Source organism: Taudactylus pleione, unplaced genomic scaffold (genome assembly GCF_031769625.1).
Source record: "Taudactylus pleione unplaced genomic scaffold, aTauple2 ptg000027l, whole genome shotgun sequence".
Taxonomy (NCBI): Eukaryota; Metazoa; Chordata; class Amphibia; order Anura; family Myobatrachidae; genus Taudactylus; species Taudactylus pleione.
The window spans coordinates 2,250,381-2,270,464 of NW_028284429.1; the positions used below are offsets into that span (position 1 = coordinate 2,250,381).

Genomic DNA, 20,084 nt, shown 5'->3' on the forward strand with positions numbered 1-20,084 from the left:
AGTGCTCACTCCTACTCTACTGTGCAGCTTAGTGCTCACTGCTACTCTACTGTGCAGCTTAGTGCTCATCACTGCTACTCTACTGTGCAGCTTAGTGCTCACTGCTACTCTACTATGCAGCTTAGTGCTCACTAATACTCTACTATGCAGCCTAGTGCTCACTGCTACTCTACTGTGCAGCTTAGTTCTCACTGCTACTCTACTATGCAGCTTAGTGCTCAGTAATACTCTACTATGCAGCCTAGTGCTCACTGCTACTCTACTATGCAGCTTAGTGCTCATCACTACTACTCTACTATGCAGCTTACTGCTCACTACTACTCTACTATGCAGCTTAGTGCTCACTACTACTCTACTATGCAGCTTAGTGCTCATCACTGCTACTCTACTATGCAGCCTAGTGCTCACTACTACTCTACTATGCAGCTTAGCGCTCACTGCTACTCTACTATGCAGCTTAGTGCTCACTGCTACTCTACTATGCAGCTTAGTGCTAACTGCTACTCTACTATGCAGCTTAGTGCTCATCACTGCTACTCTACTATGCAGCTTAGTGCTCACTGCTACTCTACTATGCAGCTTAGTGCTCACTGCTACTCTACTATGCAGCTTAGTTCTCATCACTGCTTCTCTACTATGCAGCTTAGCGCTCACTGCTACTCTACTATGGAGCTTAGCGCTCACTGCTACTCTACTATGGAGCTTAGCGCTCACTGCTACTCTACTATGCAGCTTAGCGCTCACTGCTTCTCTACTATGCAGCTTAGCGCTCACTGCTACTCTACTATGCAGCTTAGCGCTCACTGCTACTCTACTATGCAGCTTAGCGCTCACTGCTACTCTACTATGCAGCTTAGCGCTCACTGCTACTCTACTATGCAGCTTAGCGCTCACTGCTACTCTACTATGCAGCTTAGCGCTCACTGCTACTCTACTATGCAGCTTAGCGCTCACTGCTACTCTACTATGCAGCTTACTGCTCACTAATACTCTGCTATGCAGCTTAGTGCTCACTGCTACTCTGCTATGCAGCTTACTGCTCACTGCTACTCTACTATGCAGCTCAGCGCTCACTGCTACTCTACTATGCAGCTTAGTGCTCATCACTGCTACTCTACTATGCAGCTTACTGCTCACTGCTACTCTAGTATGCAGCTTAGTGCTCACTTCTACTCTACTATGCAGCTTACTGCTCACTGCTACTCTGCTATGCAGCTTAGTGCTCACTGCTACTCTAGTATGCAGCTTAGTGCTCATCACTGGTAATCTACTATGCAGCTCAGCGCTCACTGCTACTCTACTATGCAGCTTACTGCTCACTGCTACTCTACTATGCAGCTCAGCGCTCACTGCTACTCTACTATGCAGCTCAGCGCTCACTGCTACTCTACTATGCAGCTTAGTGCTCATCACTGCTACTCTACTATGCAGCTTACTGCTCACTGCTACTCTACTATGGAGCTTAGCTCTCACTGCTATACTACAATGCAGCTTAGTGCTCATCACTGCTACTCTACTATACAGCTTAGTGCTCACTTCTACTCTACTATGCAGCTTAGTGCTCACTGCTACTCTACTATGGAGCTTAGCGCTCACTGCTACTCTACAATGCAGCTTAGCGCTCACTGCTACTCTACTATGCAGCTTAGTGCTCATCACTGCTACTCTACTATGCAGCTTAGTGCTCACTGCTACTCTACTATGCAGCTTAGTGCTCACTACTACTCTACTATGCAGCTTAGTGCTCATCACTACTACTCTACTATGCAGCTTACTGCTCACTGCTACTCTGCTATGCAGCTTAGTGCTCATCACTGCTACTCTACTATGCAGCTTAGTGCTCATCACTGCTACTCTACTATGCAGCCTAGTGCTCACTGCTACTCTACTATGCAGCTTAGTGCTCACTGCTACTCTACTATGCAGCTTAGCGCTCACTGCTACTCTACTATGCAGCTTAGCGCTCACTGCTACTCTGCTATGCAGCTTAGCGCTCACTGCTACACACGTATTGTATGAGCTGTAACAAATAGAAAACACTGAGATGACTGGAAAAGAGATCACATATATTATATTGTATTTGCAAGTCTGTATTTAAATACAGGGTTAGTGTTAGTGTACTTACCTGATGGTGTCATGATTCTGAATGCCGGGGTCCCATACCCAACCCCAACAGCCGCAGCGTCGGCCATGTTATCTGTTGTCACCATAAATGTGACATCATGATTGTATATTAATACTGCTGCCATTTTTACTATGGTATCTTGTGTCTTTCCATAGGGAATTTACAAAGACCATTAAACGCCCCTTTGGACTGAAATACAACCCGTACACCCAAAGCGTGAACATCCTTAAAGACACCAGGAGCATCACCACCGTGGTGAGCGACCTGCGCCATGAACTAGACATCGTCAGCGATGCCCTGAACAAGATGAACGTGCAGCTCGGCGTTTGACGGGATGCGGCTGGCGAGCCTGGAGGTCTCTAGCGTCTGACCCTCTGAGCCACCTCTTATTTATTACATAGAGAGCTGAAAGACTTGTTTGTGTCCGGATATTGTTTATCAGTGACATTCTATCCTAGCACTCGCATGTTACAGGCCCTTCCCAGAGATTTATTTTTGTAAATGAATGACTTTCTGTAACATGCCTGCACCGATAACATTGTAGAGGAGATGTTCCAAGGCTTGAATCATCTCCCCCTGTGTGTCCAAAGTAGCATCAGGAGGTGACAATGGTCCATGCTTTAATGTTGCTTTATCTGAATGTTTCAGGTACAGCCCACACCTCAAAAAAGAAATAAGTTGAGACAATACTTCCGGCATCTACAGAACTTGTAAAAAGAATAATCATATTAGACGTGATGTAATGTGCCTACGTTAGTCATCCCTGATTTTACTGATGTGCCCGCATAGAGCAGCACCTGCGTTATTCGCTACGGCCACAAGATTTTGATGTGCCAAGCCACATTTAGGGGCAGATGTACTAAGCTCTGGAAAGTGATAAACTACCAACCAATCAGCTCCTAACTGCATTTTTCAAACACAGCCTGTAGCATGACAGTTAGGAGCTAAGTGGTTGGTAGTTTACCACTTTCCAATTTATCACTTTCCAGAGCTTAGTACATCTCCCCCAAAGTCTGTAAAGTGACAGGTAGAAGCTGATGGTTGGTACTTTCTCTCTCTCCAAGCTCTGATAAATGTCCCTCTAAGGGGGAGATTTATCAATCCTTCTAAGAGGACAAGCGTAGGTGTTACCCTTAGTAACTAACCAGACTCTAGCTACTATTTATCTAGTACACTCTATAAAATGATAGCTTGATGCTTTTTAGTTGCTCATATTGTCCTTTTAATAAGGTTTGATACATCTCCACCCAAGGCTGAGATCTCTACACCATCTACAGGACAATCAGGACCCTGTCCCCAGATGTCACGTCATTGACACCAGCGATTAGTTGACTAAACAATAAATTTCCAACCTGGGGACATCCGGGAAATAACGTAGCGGAGGGACGCGATGCGATGGCCTCTGCGCAAGTCTCTGGTGCTTCAGCTGAACTGAAAAACAGCAAGCATGGCACTTTACCCCTTCTCTGATCTATTGTCCTAGTACAATGGCTGGTACGGTGCCCTCGGCTCTGATAGTCTAATCCTCGCTCAGCAGATAAATGGATTACTGAGACAGATCCCTGCACGTGCACCTTATGTCACCGCTTATTATTAATCCGGTCACCAGTCACGTTCATAATGCTCCATGTGACGGTTTAGAGGAAAATTGTACCTATGTTCAGCTCTCCCCGTTTATCTCCCAGCCTGGGCGGCCGCACAGTGCAGATATTAATTTCCAATATGGCTGCTCTCCTGACATTTTTTAAATGGAAGCCATTGTCCTTACTGTGATCACTACCTGGTGGCGACACTATTACTGATATTTATGTAAAACAGACATAAGTTCAAAGGTCAGCGAAATAGTGGGCACCCCCCCCCACCTCCTGGCATTTCTGTCTGAAATGGTTTCTGGGGGTATTTAAGCTGGTCCTCCGGGCTGAAGAGGTTTCCCCTGGCATGATAATACCAGCACCCAACAATTCATTCATCCCCATTGTAGCAATTAGGCTCTAGACAGAGCTTTGTGTTGGTGAGGGCTCTGCCTCTCTCTTTCTGCGTACACGCCATTTTGGCGGAGCCTGTTGTGAACGACAAACACTTCCACCATGTTTGACAAATGAGGACGGACAAATTCTCAAAGTCTTTGCAGCAGACGTGTCAGCCAGATGCCATGTTTGTTACTGATTGCCATGTTTAGTTATTTAGCAGCGGTACGGGCCATTCCACAAAGGACCGAGGCACCAGCAACTCATTTTCCGCTTTTGCGCTGTCGTTGATTGGAATCGCCATTCCTCTCTGTATTGGTAAATCGCACTTTCTGCAATTTTTAGAGCTGGGAGAAATGACAGAAGCAGCTAATTCTGCCCTGCGGGGTGGTTAGGAAATAATAAGGTAGAAATTTGGGCAGAATAAAAATTCAGATCGGGGCAAAAATGAAGGAACAGTGAAGACCAAACTCTACCAGGAAACTTCTACCCCCCCTAAACTCCATATTTGCTTTTTCTATGTTTATTAACACACAAGCAGAATGGTGATCTCTGTACAAACGGATTCCAATTAGACCTAAGCACAAAGCATTCAGGGCCTGATTCAGGTGTCGCCGGACGTAGTGGAGCGATGTTTTGCAGCGCACGTGTATCCCGACTGCGTCCGTGCACAGTCACACTTCTAATTTCAGGTGCACGCAGGGAGGAGCGTACTGAACATGTAGTGGGTGTTCCTGGGTGGTGACAGGGAGGTGTTTTAGCGCATGCGCGGCGATGGTCCGTCCTATGGGCGTGTTAGGGGAGTGTCTCAGGTGTGTGGTTGCATGCAGGAACGCTCGACCGCTGGCGTATGATACATGGAGACACTGCGTCTGCCATAGGGCTGCTGCTTGTTTCAATGGTGGCGTCTGTATTACTGCGGGTACAGGCGCTGACAGCGGGCGCCTCTGTCCTTGCACATTTGGACGCACCCAAGCAAAGGGCTTTATAGTGGCTTTTGCATAAAATCGCAGGCGGGCGACCTCCATTAGACGCAGCTGCGAGCGCTACCTCGTCCAGCGCTGAATCAGGCCCTCAAAGTTATTCAAGATAGAGCAATAATAACATAAGGGGACTTTACTGTTATTGTATACGGCATGAAAACAGCATTTACTGCACTAAGGACCCTGGATTACAACGACTTTTCTGTTTATATATCAGACTCATTTTGTTTGTGTGACATAAATACTTGGATCATTCTATTTGGCTTTTCAGTTCATATGTTTCTTTTCTTATTGAAGCCCCATTAAAATGAGATACATTGATTGTATGATCACACCGTGCCTGCATTTTATCATTTGTTTTCAGTCTATTTTTTTCTAACTATATATATTTTGTCATGTTGTTGTGTTTGTTTAGAGCTATTTACAAAAATAAAACTATACGTATACTCACCGCTGTGTATTAATTATTATATTATTTTGTCTGTGTCGCACACTGACTGACCTGTTGGTCTTGCTCTGCGCACATTATGATGCTGCGTACACGGCAGACTGGACTGACATGGAACCCAGGACCGTGCTAAGGTTCGTATTGTCTACGCGCTGGCCCAGTACTCCGCTGTTCTGGATCTTTGGGCGCATGTGTGAATTGGCAGGATGTCATGTGCACGTGTAATCAGGGCCGGATTAATAATGGGGTTGATGGGACTACGGCACCAGGCCTCCATATCAAAATAGGCCCACCCGTGAGGCAGTGGCAGATGAATAATTGAATAAACCTGTGAGAATCCGACAGCGGGAGGATGACATTTTGCCTCGTTTTGAGATCCGAGTCACGCGGGAAACCTCGAGCCATGTTCAGAGTTCGGGTGGGTCCGGCTCTCTGAGTACTGTATATATGACTTGTGGTAGCGGTGCCAGATGCTTGAACAGCGGTAATAGCACGATAATATACCAGTTTGCTTAAAGCTAGGTGGAAGACGTCTGTCTCCCACTGTGCCACTCTCTCACAGTAAAGACAAGATGCCCCCACACATGCTCAGTAGTACCTTTGGTGGCCATCTTAGAACAGGGAATGAAGCCTTCCTAGGAGGAACAAAATGGAGGCTGCAAAGTAGCTTACTTCCTTATCAACAGGTACCACCGAAAAAGCCGCTACCAGCACTGGGCCGGCTGGGTTGGTGACAGAATAACAGAGAAACCTGCAGCCTGCGTAAATTATGCAGAAATTACTTCCAAGTATAGATGTGGCCGGCTGTGTTTAAATCAAATGCTTTTTTTTTTTTTTATAGAAAACCTCTATTAAATAGTTTTTGTAGAATTGATACCTACCCACACACAGGAGGACACTTCATTAGGAGATAACCAGACCGGAGGCTAAACAATCTGCATATTTATGAAGAGCACAATATATCCATTGTGGGACATACTCCAGCGTTATCCAAAGAGAAATGCAAATTGATTTACATAGATGCATGTTCCATTATGCCCGATTATTAGTATTACTTTTGCATTGTTATTCGTAGGACCTGTGATAAAATGTCAGACGTCTAGGCCTGGTCTGTCCAAAGGTCGGCCCACGGGCCATAGGTGACCCTGAGCGATTTGTGGCTGCTTGTGCCTTTCACATCTCCACATATGTTATCTACAAACTAAAAATAAAAGTGGCTTCTGGTGTTTTATACAATGTGAAGAATTCTGGGTTAATTTACTTACCATTTAGTGAATAAACCCCTCTATCTCGACTTTCAGATTTCCCATTTTTGTTTAATCCTTTAAACCAAGTCTTGGAAAGAGATAACGGGCCCGATTCAGACCCGCACGCTAGATGCGTTCGCGCAGCAGTCTGCTGCCAAAGTATGCAAATCCCGCGATCGCACGGCAAGACATTAGCATGCCCACTATGTCTTGGCATGCCATCATGGTGTGTATTTAGACGCCCACCAGCCTGTCACAAGACACCAACTTTCCCTTAGTAATACATGTCATCTCCAGGAAGTGTATGAAACAATCGGTAACATCGGACCCATACGCTTACCATACCCTACCGCAAGCACCGCGAGTGCTGCTGTGTGTAATTCTGCCATGTGACATGTATGCTGACACTGCTTCTTAATTATGTACACCCATGAAACGGCGTTTAGACGCACAGACGCGCCTGCGTGCGCACCACCACACCCCCGTTACCATTCACCATCCCCTGTCGCCACCCACAAACGGCACGTCCTATCACTCATTCTAGCGAGGTGTCTTTGTACAGGGTGCGAGCGCTTCTCGATCGCAGTGACTGGTTCGCGCACACACACTGCGTCTTATACGCATGCGCAGATTGTAAATATCGGCAGGTTACGTGCGAATGCATCCTAGCGAGCGGGTCTGAATCGGGCCCAAAGTGCACAGAGATAAAGTACCGATCAATCAGCTCCTAACTTATTTTTCAAACACATCCTGTAACATGGCAGTTCGGAGCTGATTGGTTGGTACTGGCTTAGTAAATCTCCCCCTTATGTGAGAAGGTGTTCCCAGGAAAGCTGAAATGGTGCACAGAATTATGATCAGCATCCAATCTTAGTTACATCTCTTTGTGGGAAACAGAAGCAAAACAAAAAGTGCTCATTGTAGACCAGAATAATGCATATAAAGAGGTCAGTAAATTCTAAACTTACCCTTCTCAGGGGTTGCAAAGACTTGTAAAGAATGAAGGAACTTTCCAGAGAAAGTGCGCAGTGAAGCTCACGAAACGCATTACAGTGGTAGAATACTAGATTTTATTCAAGACTTTGAGAACATTTAAGGGCAAGACCGAGATAAGAGCAACACAAATTTGATTATTCATATCTGCTTAGAGGCCTGGAATGGGTGCACTAAACAATTGCATGTGACTATGAATATTCAGAATAGTTAGTGGATTATGGTGAATTTAATCATTTTCATTGGATCCTGTGCGGAGTTTATATTGGCTAATTTTATGTTATTGATCATTTTTTACATTTACAAACTAAAGCTATTTTAAATTTGTTTACAATGTTTATATTAATATTTTTTTTGATCAATACAGTACATTCAATTGAAAGCTATTGTTTGGATTCAGCAGTGCTCTCTATTTCTACTGTATTCACAATCAGGGTTGTTACATACGTGATTCACTTTTCTGGGGATAAAAAGAGACCCTGTCATGTGACCTTTTGCAACAAAAAATATGAATCCATTTGATTTGTAAACATTGATGTAAAGTGATAATAGATTATATTACAGCCTAAATGTGATCAATCGCTTACATCATTTTAGATAATAAATCACTATGTATGAAGTCAATAATACAAACTGTAATAACAAACTGTATTCTGAAACCACATGACTAGGGGGTCATTGTAACACCAAAGTATCTGTTAGTATTCTGGTTAGTCTGATTCAGGGAGGGACGATAATCCAATCGCAACTGCATTCTCTCACAGATAGATTTGCTACAATATACTAATGTAACACCCTCACCTGTTTAGTGTGGTAATGTCTATCAGGCGTCTTACCAATTTGAGTTCAGTCCCAGAATAGAAAGTATCCTGTTCTTCATACAATGTATAAGACCAACTAGTTGATTGGTTGGAATGAAAATCTGGTAACGTATGGGAGTAACTGATGATCAGCAATTTGCTCCTAAATGCCAGAAAACAGATGAAAATGGTCGTTAGACAAGTTTGTTAAATGTTTGATCTAAACAATTTGTTCATACAACAGTTTTTGTCCATTTTCCGGCATTTGGGAGCAAATTGCTGATTGTCGTTTGATTTAATACGTTACCAAATTTTCATTCCAACCAATCAACTAGTTGGATGGTTGGATGAAATTTGGTCTAGTGTGTGGCCATCTTAAGTCTATCTGCTGAGTTTGGCAATTATCAGCTAATGAAAGCAACAAGCAGGCTGAAGTTAAGATAATACTGAACCCAAACACTGATTAATGGGCAATTGGCTGATTCTAGTCTTTGAAGTCTGCCTAGTAAACAGTCCAGCTCTACTGGCAATACAGGTCCTGCAGTGTGGTAAGATGTGCTAAGCCTAACATACAGTAAGCAATTATGTCTCACTGTAGCAGACCCTCCAACATGACCCGTTCCTTTAGGTACAAAGTACTCTGCTCCTGGACTTCCTTCTCAATTTATGATTGCAGCCACCTGTATTAAAGCACCTTTGCAGGGTTAACCCGGGTTGCTTCTGGGTGTAAAAGGGGCCAGAGCCCGGGTCGGGGGACCCAGCAATCCAACCCAGGTAACTTGCAGGGTTTAAAACTGGAACAACTTGTGAAACCCTGCATTGTAAACGGCACGATCTGGGTGACGATGACACATATTGGGCCGCATGCCGCCCGATGACGTCATCTCCAAGCAGAAGAGCCGGGTCAACAGACCCGGCTCTGGTGTGAACGTCACCGACTCAGGAATATCCTGGGTCGACGCCGCAGTATGAAGGGGTTAAGTTCCGAGTCTGATCCGGTATTGAACCCTGTTCCAACCCCCGAGTAAAGGCCCCCATACATCAGCAATTGATTGCAGCAATCGTGTAATTTGCAATCGATTGAAAAAGGGAAAGATTTTTATACACAATCGATTGCAAATTGCACGATTGCTGCAATCAATCTCTGATGTATGGGGACCTTAAAACCTGGAACTTTGGTGTAAAAGAAGTATTAATTGATGATTGCAGCCATCTGTGGTGAAACACCTGCCTCATCTTTTAGCTAGCTCAGCACAGGTGTCTGCAATCATTAATTAAGAGAGAAATCCAGGAGCAGAGCATTTTGTACCGGGTGGAAGGGGCCATGTTGGAGGGAAGGCTTTAGGGGTAAATTTACTAAGTTGACGATTTCTATTTGATGTCATCCGAGATCAATCTCGGAATTCATTGTCCGTATTCATGTGTTTAATTTTTTGAACAGGTTACTGAATTTACTAGGCTGCCGAGTTGCTGTCATATTGTTCGATATTGTATTCTTTTGTATTATTCAGGGGTGTATTTATAATAGGTGCAGGGTGTGCAGTGCATACAGGCCCCTGAGTCTAGGGGACCCGCACCGCACACGCTGCACCCATACTTTTTTCTTCATACTTACCTCTCCGATGTCCCACGCAGTAGCGCAGCTGACATCACTGGGGAACTGGCTGCCTCGACGTTTTCCAGGTGAACTGCGCATGCGCAGTAGACTCCGGGCACATTCTAGTGCCCAGAGTCTACCGCTGCTGTCAGTTCGCTGACAGCAGCCGGGGAGAGAGGAGGAGGCCCCAGACGGGGAGTGAACACGGGCCCCCTCCTCTCTTGACCACTTGCCTGGCATGGGTGTAACAGTTACGCCCACACCAGGCTTATCTTTAACTGACATAGTCGTCATGGTGACCAGTCAGAAATGCCCAGTAGGCAGCTGCAGGAAGTAATCCCCTCTAGTGTGTCCCGATCACTGCTGGCCACTGTGATGGGGCACCCGGCAGGACCCCCTCCCTGTGCAGCTGCAAACAACCGTATTTTCAACAGAAGCAGCAGCTGTATCTCATCATGGGCAACAACTGTTTCCACTGGGGCCTGATTTACACAAACAACATCTTAATCATCAGCATCCTCATCATCAACATCCTTATTAGTGTCAGCTATGCAAATCTCCTCATTATGGTGCAGTTCCACAGAAGCATCCTCAATTTCAGCATGTTGACTTGTGCTGCTCATCCCCACATTTGCAGAGGATGCACAAGTGGTGGAAGGAGGCTTCTCTTCGAGTACAGTATTGGAAAGGTCAGGCTCACACATGGCACTCGCCAACACAATTAAACTGTCCCTAGGGATTTGTGACATTTCTGAGCGCACAGTTGGTTCCTGTGCCTTAATGATTTACATTTTTAAACATCTACAGGGAGAAGGGCTTACATCATCATAAGAGGCAGAACCACCAGTCATAAATAAAGGATCAAGGTCTTAGCCTTTCCTTGCCGCTTTCAGTAGTGAAATTCATATTGCCAATTTTCTGTCTTTCTGCAACTAACTTTCCCTTTAATGTTTTTTTCTTTACCATTGTAAAATGATTGGTTCTTTGATTTTAGATGCCCTGACTTAAGCCCTGTATGCCCTTGGGCATCGGCTTTAGTAGATGATGTAGACGGACTATTATCGTCATGACTGGTGGCACTGGCAGCAGCTCCAGCACTAGTATGTGGTTCCTGCTCTCCACTCAACTGATCATTCTCCATATCAACAAACAGAATGAAGTGGGTTACAGCACACACATCAATTTGTACAAATTTTAAATATTACACTGTGGTATCAATGACTTACGGTGTCACAATATTTTTATGAATACGAAAAGAATAACACACTGCACTACCACTTACAGTGTCATTATAATATTTTTTATGAATAAGAAAAGAATATCACACTGTGCTAACACTTAGGGGTAAATTTACTAAGAATCAAGTTTGGTCGAGTTTTTTTTTTTTAAACTCGATTTGCATCGCCAAAACTCGGGTGAGTTTTTTTTTTTTGCATTGCAAATTTACTAAGAAGCGAGTTTAGCTGAAAGTGAGTTTTTCGATGGTGAAACAAATCGAGATTTCTCGCCCGAGTTGCAAGTGAAGATGTTATTACTCACCCGAGATTGCAGTTATCTCTCTGCAAATCTCGCCCGAGCTAGCAGCCTGCACATATCAGTGAGATATGTGCTGGCTGCTTGTGTTGTACCTGTAAAAAACAGGTTTGTTTGTTAAAAAAATGACATGAGGTCCCCCCCAAAACACTAACCAGCCCTCTATTTGGCAGCCTGTCCTGGTACCTAAAATTACGGGGAACAAAATGAATAGGGTTCCACTGTAAATTAGGTACTAGCACCAGGCAGCAGGGACAGGGCTGGTTTTAAATATAGGGGTACTCCTATGCAGATTTTTTGCCCCTATATTTAAAACCAGCCCTGTCCCTGCTGCCTGATGCTGGTACCTAATTTACAGTGGAACCCTATTCATTTTGTTCCCCGTAATTTTAGGTACCAGGACAGGCTGCCAAGTCTGGGACTGGTTAATGTTTTTGGGGGGGACCTCATGTCTTTTTTTTAAATAAATTAAATAAATATTAATGAAAAAAAAACAAAAAAAAATATTGATTTATGTATGTTTCAGCAAAACTCACAAATCTGGAGGTGTAAGTTTAAAACATCAATTTGGCAGCGAGTTTGCAGGCATCTTGCCCGAGATTTTAATCTCAATTCTTGGTAAATTTGCGAGATGTATTTCTCACATGTTAAAAAAAAAATGATTTTTCCCGATGGTGAGTTAAGGCGAGATTTCCATCTCGGGTGAGAAAAAAGTGAGAAAACAAAGCTCACTAAAAAACCCATCCGAGTCTGCCCTTAGAAAATTTGCGAGATGAAAAACATGCCTAAAAACACCCGAGATTGTCATCTCGACCAAACTCGATTCTTAATAAATTTACCACTTACAGTCTAACAAGATTTTTTGAGTAAAAGACTGCGCTACCACATACAGTGTCACAATATTTTTTATGAATAAGAAAAGAATAACACTGCGCTACCACTTACAGTGTCACAAGATTTTTTATGAATATAACACTGCGCTACCACTTACAGTGCCACAAGATTTTTATGAATAAGAAAAAATAACATACTGCACTACTGCTTACAGTATCACAAGATTTTTTTATGAGTAAAACACTGCGCAACCACTTAGTGTCACAATATTTTTTATGAATACGAAAAGAATATCACACTGCGCTACCACTTACTGTACAGTGTCACAAGATTTCTTATGAGTAAAAAACTGTGCTACCACTTACAGTGTTACAATGTTTTTTAGGAATAAGAGAATAACACACTTCACTACCACTTACGGTGTCACAATATTTTTTATGAATAAGAATAAGACACTGCGATACTACTTACAGTGTCAAAATATTTTTTTATGAATAAGAATAAAAGAATAATACACTGTTCTGCCACTTACAGTGTCACAAGATTTTTTTATGAGTAAAACACAGCGCTACGACTTACAGTGTCACAATATTTTTTATGAATAAGAAAAGAATATCACACTGTGCTACCACTTAGAGTGTCACAAGATATTTTGAGTAAAACACTGTGCTACCACTTAGTGTTACAATATTTTTTATGAATCGAAAGAGAATAACGCACTGCGCTACCACTTAGTGTCACAAGATTTTTTATGAGTAAAAGACTGCGCTACCACTTACAGTGCCACAATATTTTTATGAATAAGAAAAGAATAACACACTGCGCTGCCACTTACAGTGTCACAATATTTTTAATGAATAAGAATAAGATACTGCGCTACCACTTACAGTGTCACAATATTTTTTTATGAATAAGAAAAGAATAACACACTGTGCTGCCACTTACAGTGTCACAATATTTTTTATGAATAAGAATAACACACTGAGCTACCACTTACAGTATCATAATATTTTTTATAAATAAGAAGAAAAGAATAACACACTTCACTACCCAGGGCCGTAACTAGTATAATGCGACCAGTGTCATGGCACAAGGCACCGCAGGGCAGGGGGCGCTGTTCGGGCCTGTCAATTTTCTGTTTATTAATCTCACTTGTAGCTTCCTCTTCTTTTATCCCCAGCAGCTCCTGGCCGCCCCTATCTCTTCCCTGGCCCTTCCCCATGAGGCCATGGCCCTCTCTCAGGTGCACTATATTATGTCCCTATTTATCCCCAGCATCTCCTGGCCTCCCCTATCTCTTCCCCGGCCCTACCCCATGAGGCCATGGCCCTTTTTCAGGTGCACCATCTTATGTCCCTATTTGAAAAAGATTGGGGGGTGCGCCAAAGCTCTCAGGCACAGGGCACCAAAAAGTCTAGTTACGGCTCTGTCGCTACCATTTACAGTGTCACAATATTTTTTATGGATAAGAATAACACACTGCATTGTGACTTACAGGGGCATATACAATTAGCCGTGGGGTTTACCCCGCGACTAATTGTCGCGCTGGTGGTAAGTCAATTAGTGGGGATTGCACGTGTCCATGAGACCCCGTGCGCGAGTCCCCCGCTGTCGTGCTTTACCTCGCACCTCTCGCAGGTGCAAGGTAACAGCTGCACGAAGCCGCCCTTGTTGTCCTCACGCGCGAGACAATAACACACTGTTTCCGCACTTCTCGTGGAAATAGTGTGTTCCCGCGCGCGAGAGCACATTTACCGGCGCGGGGAAAAAGCTATTTTATTGAATAGCTTAACCCCGCGCCACGGAACTTTCGAGCCCCAATTACTCGCAGAAGAAGTCCCGCGGGTAATTATATATCCCCATAGTGTCACAGTACGTGGATGATAAACGGTGATCTGGGCAGCAGTGTCACCGAACAATAATAGTGTAGCTAGCACACACAAAAAAAACCTGAAAAAATATTTTATTTTTTATTTTTTTTGTGCAATGCTAATTTTATTTAACTTTTATTTTTTTACACTGGGGAAGAGCACCCCTGGACGAGGCAGCAGCGCCTTGATGAACATCACAGCACCTGTTTATGGACAACAACCTGCAGAGTCACAAATACGTGGATGATAAACTGCGGTCTGGCTGGCAGTGTCACCGAACAATAATAGCATAGCTAGCACACACAAAGAAAAAAGGAAAAAAAAAAGATTTTAATATGATAATTATTAATTTTAACATTTATTTATGTTTTACACTGGGGAAGAGCAACCCTGGACAACACAGCAGCCCTTTATGAACTGCAGCCCTAGCCCCTTTGATTGACTGGACAACAGTGACACAGCAGCACCCCCCACTTTATGTACTGCAGCCCCTGCCTGACAACACTGAATAACAGAGAAGAACAGAGCACGTCTGTTCTGTACACTCTCCACAGCGGGAGTGAAAATGGCACGATCACCGGAACCTTTACTGAATCCAAAACCCGCAAGAATCCGACAGCGGGAGGATGGCGTTTTGCCTCGTTTTCGGATCCGAGCCAGGTGTGAAAACCCGAGCCGGACTTGGATCCTACTCGGAATTGCAATGTTCGGGTGGGTCCGGTTCTCGAAGAACCAGACCCGCTCATCTCTCGTTTCGACTATAATAATTATCAGAAAAATTAAAAGAAAGTATATATATATATATCTTCTTTGCATTATTGTAATAATTTTTATCGCCAAAACTCTTGAGTAAAAAGTGTATGGCAGGTGAGGCACTGCCTCCCCTGTCTACCTTTTCCACACATCCCTGATCAAAACTCACCAAAATTCCAGCACTATATACTGCTGCACCTTTGATGGGCCACTAACTAGTCCCTATATAATAAGTGAGAAAACAAGTCTGTCTGTCTGTTTGTACTTTAAACATGGCCAGAGTTTTGGACCTAGCGCCACTAAAATTTGGCAGGTGGTGTAATTTGACCAGGACTAGGCTTTTGCCTAGGTTTGAACTTTGTCAGGGCTACACACTGTCACACATTCCCTAAAAATGGGCAGACTCTTAAATGACATGTTTCAGGGCCTGCTCCAGTGGAAATTGGCAGTCTACCAAAAACCTGTGTGAAAGCTACAAATGTATCCTTTTAACCTCACAGTCTGAGCAAGTGTCAAACTTTATGACTCATGCAAGTTCATATTAAATCCATGCCTCATCTGACCTTATTATGGGATTACAACATTGTGGGCCACGTTCATGAAGAAGAACACTCTCTCCTATAGGTGCTCCACCCCCTGCAGAGCCCCTTCCACTATAGGTGTCCCACACAATGTAGCAGAGCCCTGCACCACCGGTAACATGGCAGGTATCTCAGTTCTGGGGTAGAGAGTGGTCTCTGTATAGTTGCCATGTCCCAAGAAATGGATGGGGATCTAGTGCGACTCCGCACTAAATCCCCGAAGTCTGAGCTGCTGGAGGCGTTGTGCCGGTCATGCCGGCCAACAGCATATACGGCCAAAGAAGCAACACAGCAGGGCTCCTGAAGTGGCCGCTAGCAGGAGCAGTTGACAGCTTCAGTTTTTGAGTTCCGCAGTGGAACGCAAATCCTGGAAGCGCCACAGACGACAGATAGCAGATGTAGGAATCGGCCTGGGCCCAGCGGGAACCTTCCCGCTTTTCTGGTGGCCCAATCTGCCTCTTCTTCCATACAACAGAGCTTTCGAGTCGGTCGAGCACTACCGCATTCACATCTCCCATATGAGAAAAAACCTGCTCAAGCCACCCAGTTTCCTACATGCAGCCTCCAGCTTTAACTCTCGGGTTCTGCTCCGTGTCCAGAGAATTTTTGCACGCAAATTTATTTTAAAAATATTTATTAATTGTATAACCGGAATGGGATTGAAATGCCGGCCGCTGTTTAGCAGATGCCCGACAGGAGGAGATCCCGACTGGGGCAGGCAGGTATCCAGGGGTGCCTAATCCTACACCCCCTCCCCGTACCCTAAACCTAACCCTCCAGGGGGGGTGCCTAATCCTAACTTCCCCCCGGTGATGCCTAACCCTCCCTTCTAGGGGTGCCTAACCCTAATCTCCCCCCAAACCTAACCCCGCTAAGGGCCCTAATCCTAACCCCCCCGTGGCTAACATTAAGGGCGCCCCGGACTTACCTTCATTCGGGCTGGCGTCCTCGGCGTTCCGACGTCGAGATTAATATAGGCGTCTGTATTTCGATGCCTATGTTAACTCCCTTGCCGGGATTCTGCTGTCGGGATTGAGACCAGCGGCCATGCGGTCGCTGGTATCATAACTACATCCCGTATGACCACATCAGTGATTAAATATGTGTAAAAAGAAACTAAATTGAGGATCGAGGAGCATGAAAAATATATTTTTATCCACATTGATAATGCTAAAACATTATTTTCCATAATTCTAACCCCCTAAGGCGACTGAACATGTTCAATTAGAAAACTGAGGGGGTAATTTGCAAAAGAAAGTAGCAAAATGAGATATGTTTTGGATATTCAAACTCCAAACTCTCCATCAACAGTGTCTATGTGTCTATGAGCACATTTTAATGATTGATGCTCCTCTAATTAATTCCACAGGATCATACAAATTTAGAAATATATCATTAAGTATCTTACGGTATATTATATTGCATTGTACATGTGTTTTTTATTTTATTGTTGTTGGTTAGTTGTTTTTTTTTTTGTTATTTTTCTGTCAGCATATCATTTCACTTCACATTGACTTACTTCATATTTCCTTTTTATGTCCATTCCTTCCTTTAACCATGACAAATTGACACATATCTATTTTAATTTATTTAATTTATCAATTTTTATGTATTTAATACTTCCTTAAATCATTAATACAGTATTATTTTAAGCCTATACTAGAGATATACGTAAGCACCTCTACTGTAATTTTGTACCATTGTATAACAAATTCCAAAACTACTGGTGCTCTTAAGGTCAACCACTCTATTGCCCTGTATTGATCCTGCAGCTCACAAAGTGTGTCCTCCAATCCACTAAAAGTCCAAATATACAGAAAAAGAATATGTGAGCGCTAGTCCAAGACAGTGGGTGAATAAAAAAAATACATATGCAGTATCACTTTAGAAGATTTAGAAAAAAAGACAAATAGGCATAATACAGCAATAGATATTTCTAAAGCCAGACAAACAATATAAAAAGTATCAATGTTGTTTAATTTGTTTTATTATAATAAGCTGACACCTTGTGGGTCTTTATTAATAAGTAGAGTCAATCCGCGTACGGAGTGGTAGAGTAATGATAGTAAATAGGTTTCTTCACTTATTGTCCTTAAATAATACGCTGAGCTGCATATTGTATGTCCCGTGCAGTGATACTGCATATGAATATGCATTTTATTGTTAATAAATAATTTTTTATTCACCCACTGTCTAGTTCTGGCGCTCACATATTCTTTATTCTGTATATTGTATAACAAGGATGTATTTCCCATTTATGATTTACCACTTTACTTATGACGATGACTATAAAGCAATATTAACAGAGCAATTTAGTTAAATCCAAATGCATGAAGAGATGAAAGTGATGCTATAATCTCACAGGAATACCATAATAATCCTCAAATGTAGCCACTCTCTGTCTGCATTATACTCTCAGCATTGGGGAGTTGCTGCCTTTCCTACAAGATGGCGGGGGCCTCCTCAGGATTTCCAGCTGAGATTTCCGATTTCTTTTTGTTTTTTATGTTTTTTTTTTTACTTTTCTTGTACTTCTCACTTATCACAGCAATACAGGATGTCTTAGCGCAAAAAAGAGTCACCAGAGATGTGTAACGGTAACTCACACCTCCGGCAACCTCTGTCCCACCTGTATTGCATCTGCAATAGAAAATGGCTGCTGGGCGCCTGCATTAAGCTTTCTCGAGATCTTGAAAAACACCCCCGATTTCATTACCAGTGAACTGCGCATGCTGGAGGAGGTCTGGCGGCTGTACTCATAAGTAACTACACCAGCACCTGCAGATGGTGCTATGTGTAAATAGACAAGTGATGAAAAGCTCACCTAAGTGGCCATCACAGTTTACCAAAGTGAGGGGCGATGGTGAGTGGGTACTACTTACCTGAACTCAGGCTGGTTGAAGGGGCCTGGTCAGCGTTCATCCCCACTGCTCTGCCCACCGCCACCGGCTATGCCTGTATAGCAGCGCAGCTACAACGGCACATCGGGCAGTGAGAGAGAGCAAAGACCGCTGCTGGAACAGTCTTCACTCACCTGCATGCGTGCCGCTGCATCTACTCTGCTATATAGGAGTGGCCAACGGTAGTGGGCAAAGAGGAGAACTGTTACTGGTGGGCGGGATCACGCTGAACGTCCTGTGGTGAGCGTGAGGCGGCACCGTTTGGAGTGGATGTTACCATGCCTCCCAGTTTTGGCCACGTACCCAAGTACCCAGGTACATCAGGGTTCTTGACGGCCCTGGCTTCACTACCATAGCTGGCTGTGGCATTATTAGGAGAAGTCAAAGGCTACGCCGGAGAAATCTCTGGTCTGCCTTTAATACTATTTGGAAAAGTGCTAATAACCTCTTTTTTGGAGGCTGAGGGCAAAATTTACTAAGCGGCGGTTTGACAGCGGGTTCTATTCTATTCTAAACCCCAGGGGTTTGGTGGCGGTTTTGCAGCGGTTTCTAAATGACAGCCCTGTTCTATTCTATTCTAAAATATGTTTTGATGGCAGTTTTGCAGCGGTTTTGGCCTTAGTAAATCTGCAGATAGCAAAACCGCCACCATACCACAGTCAAAACACATTTTAGAATAGAATAGAACAGGGCTGTCATTTAGAAACTGCTGCAAAACCGCCACCAAACCCCCGGGGTTTAGAATAGAATAGAACCCGCCGTCAAATTGCCACTTAGTAAATTTTGCCCTAAAAAGCAACAAAAAGGGGTAATAACTGATTGATACGTTTGACCTGATTTGACACCATTCATTCCACAATGTGATGCCTGGGCTACCGCAAATGAGCCCGGCTAGTGTGGTTAATCTGGTATGTACAATATATATATATATATATATATTATATATATATATATATATATACTGTATGCTCGGTAGTGTGTGGTTTGGTCTGGAAGGGCGCACGCAATTGGTGGGAATATATTGGTGTAATATGAGTAGTGTATGTTGTTCTGCATTTCCAATAAGCCTGAACCAATAGAAATAAATATAGTATTAAAGGTGGATCCAGATAAATTAAACATGACAGTTTATTGTGACACATTCATTCTGTATATATATATACAACATGATTCTAAAACATAACTTTACTTATATTTATAAAATTCTCATATCAGTCTATCTAAATAAATGAGAAAAAGAGCTGTCCAGATAAAAAAAAAAGAATGAAATCATCCAGCAATCTATGTATATAGTGGAGGAAGGTTGACTTTGGTATTCAGTGTGAGCTGTAGGAAGGCTCGTCCAGTGTATAAATCTGGTATGTACATACTGTACATTACTTCCTGAAATTAACCTGATTATTGGCACCATTAAGTTATTTTCATGCAGATTTACGGTTCTATTTACTAAGT

General features: G+C 43.4%; 1 protein-coding gene across 1 annotated transcript in view; it reads left to right on the forward strand.

Annotated features, from left to right (window-relative positions):
- Nucleotides 1-5,525, forward strand: part of TPH1 (tryptophan hydroxylase 1) — a 72,151-nt gene extending 66,626 nt beyond the window's left edge. The window contains exon 11 of the mRNA XM_088451764.1: nt 2,281-5,525. Coding sequence (XP_088307890.1) covers nt 2,281-2,455 — 175 coding nt within the window. The 3' untranslated portion in view covers nt 2,456-5,525. The remainder of the gene's footprint in view (nt 1-2,280) is intronic.
- Nucleotides 5,526-20,084: the final 14,559 nt, after the last annotated feature.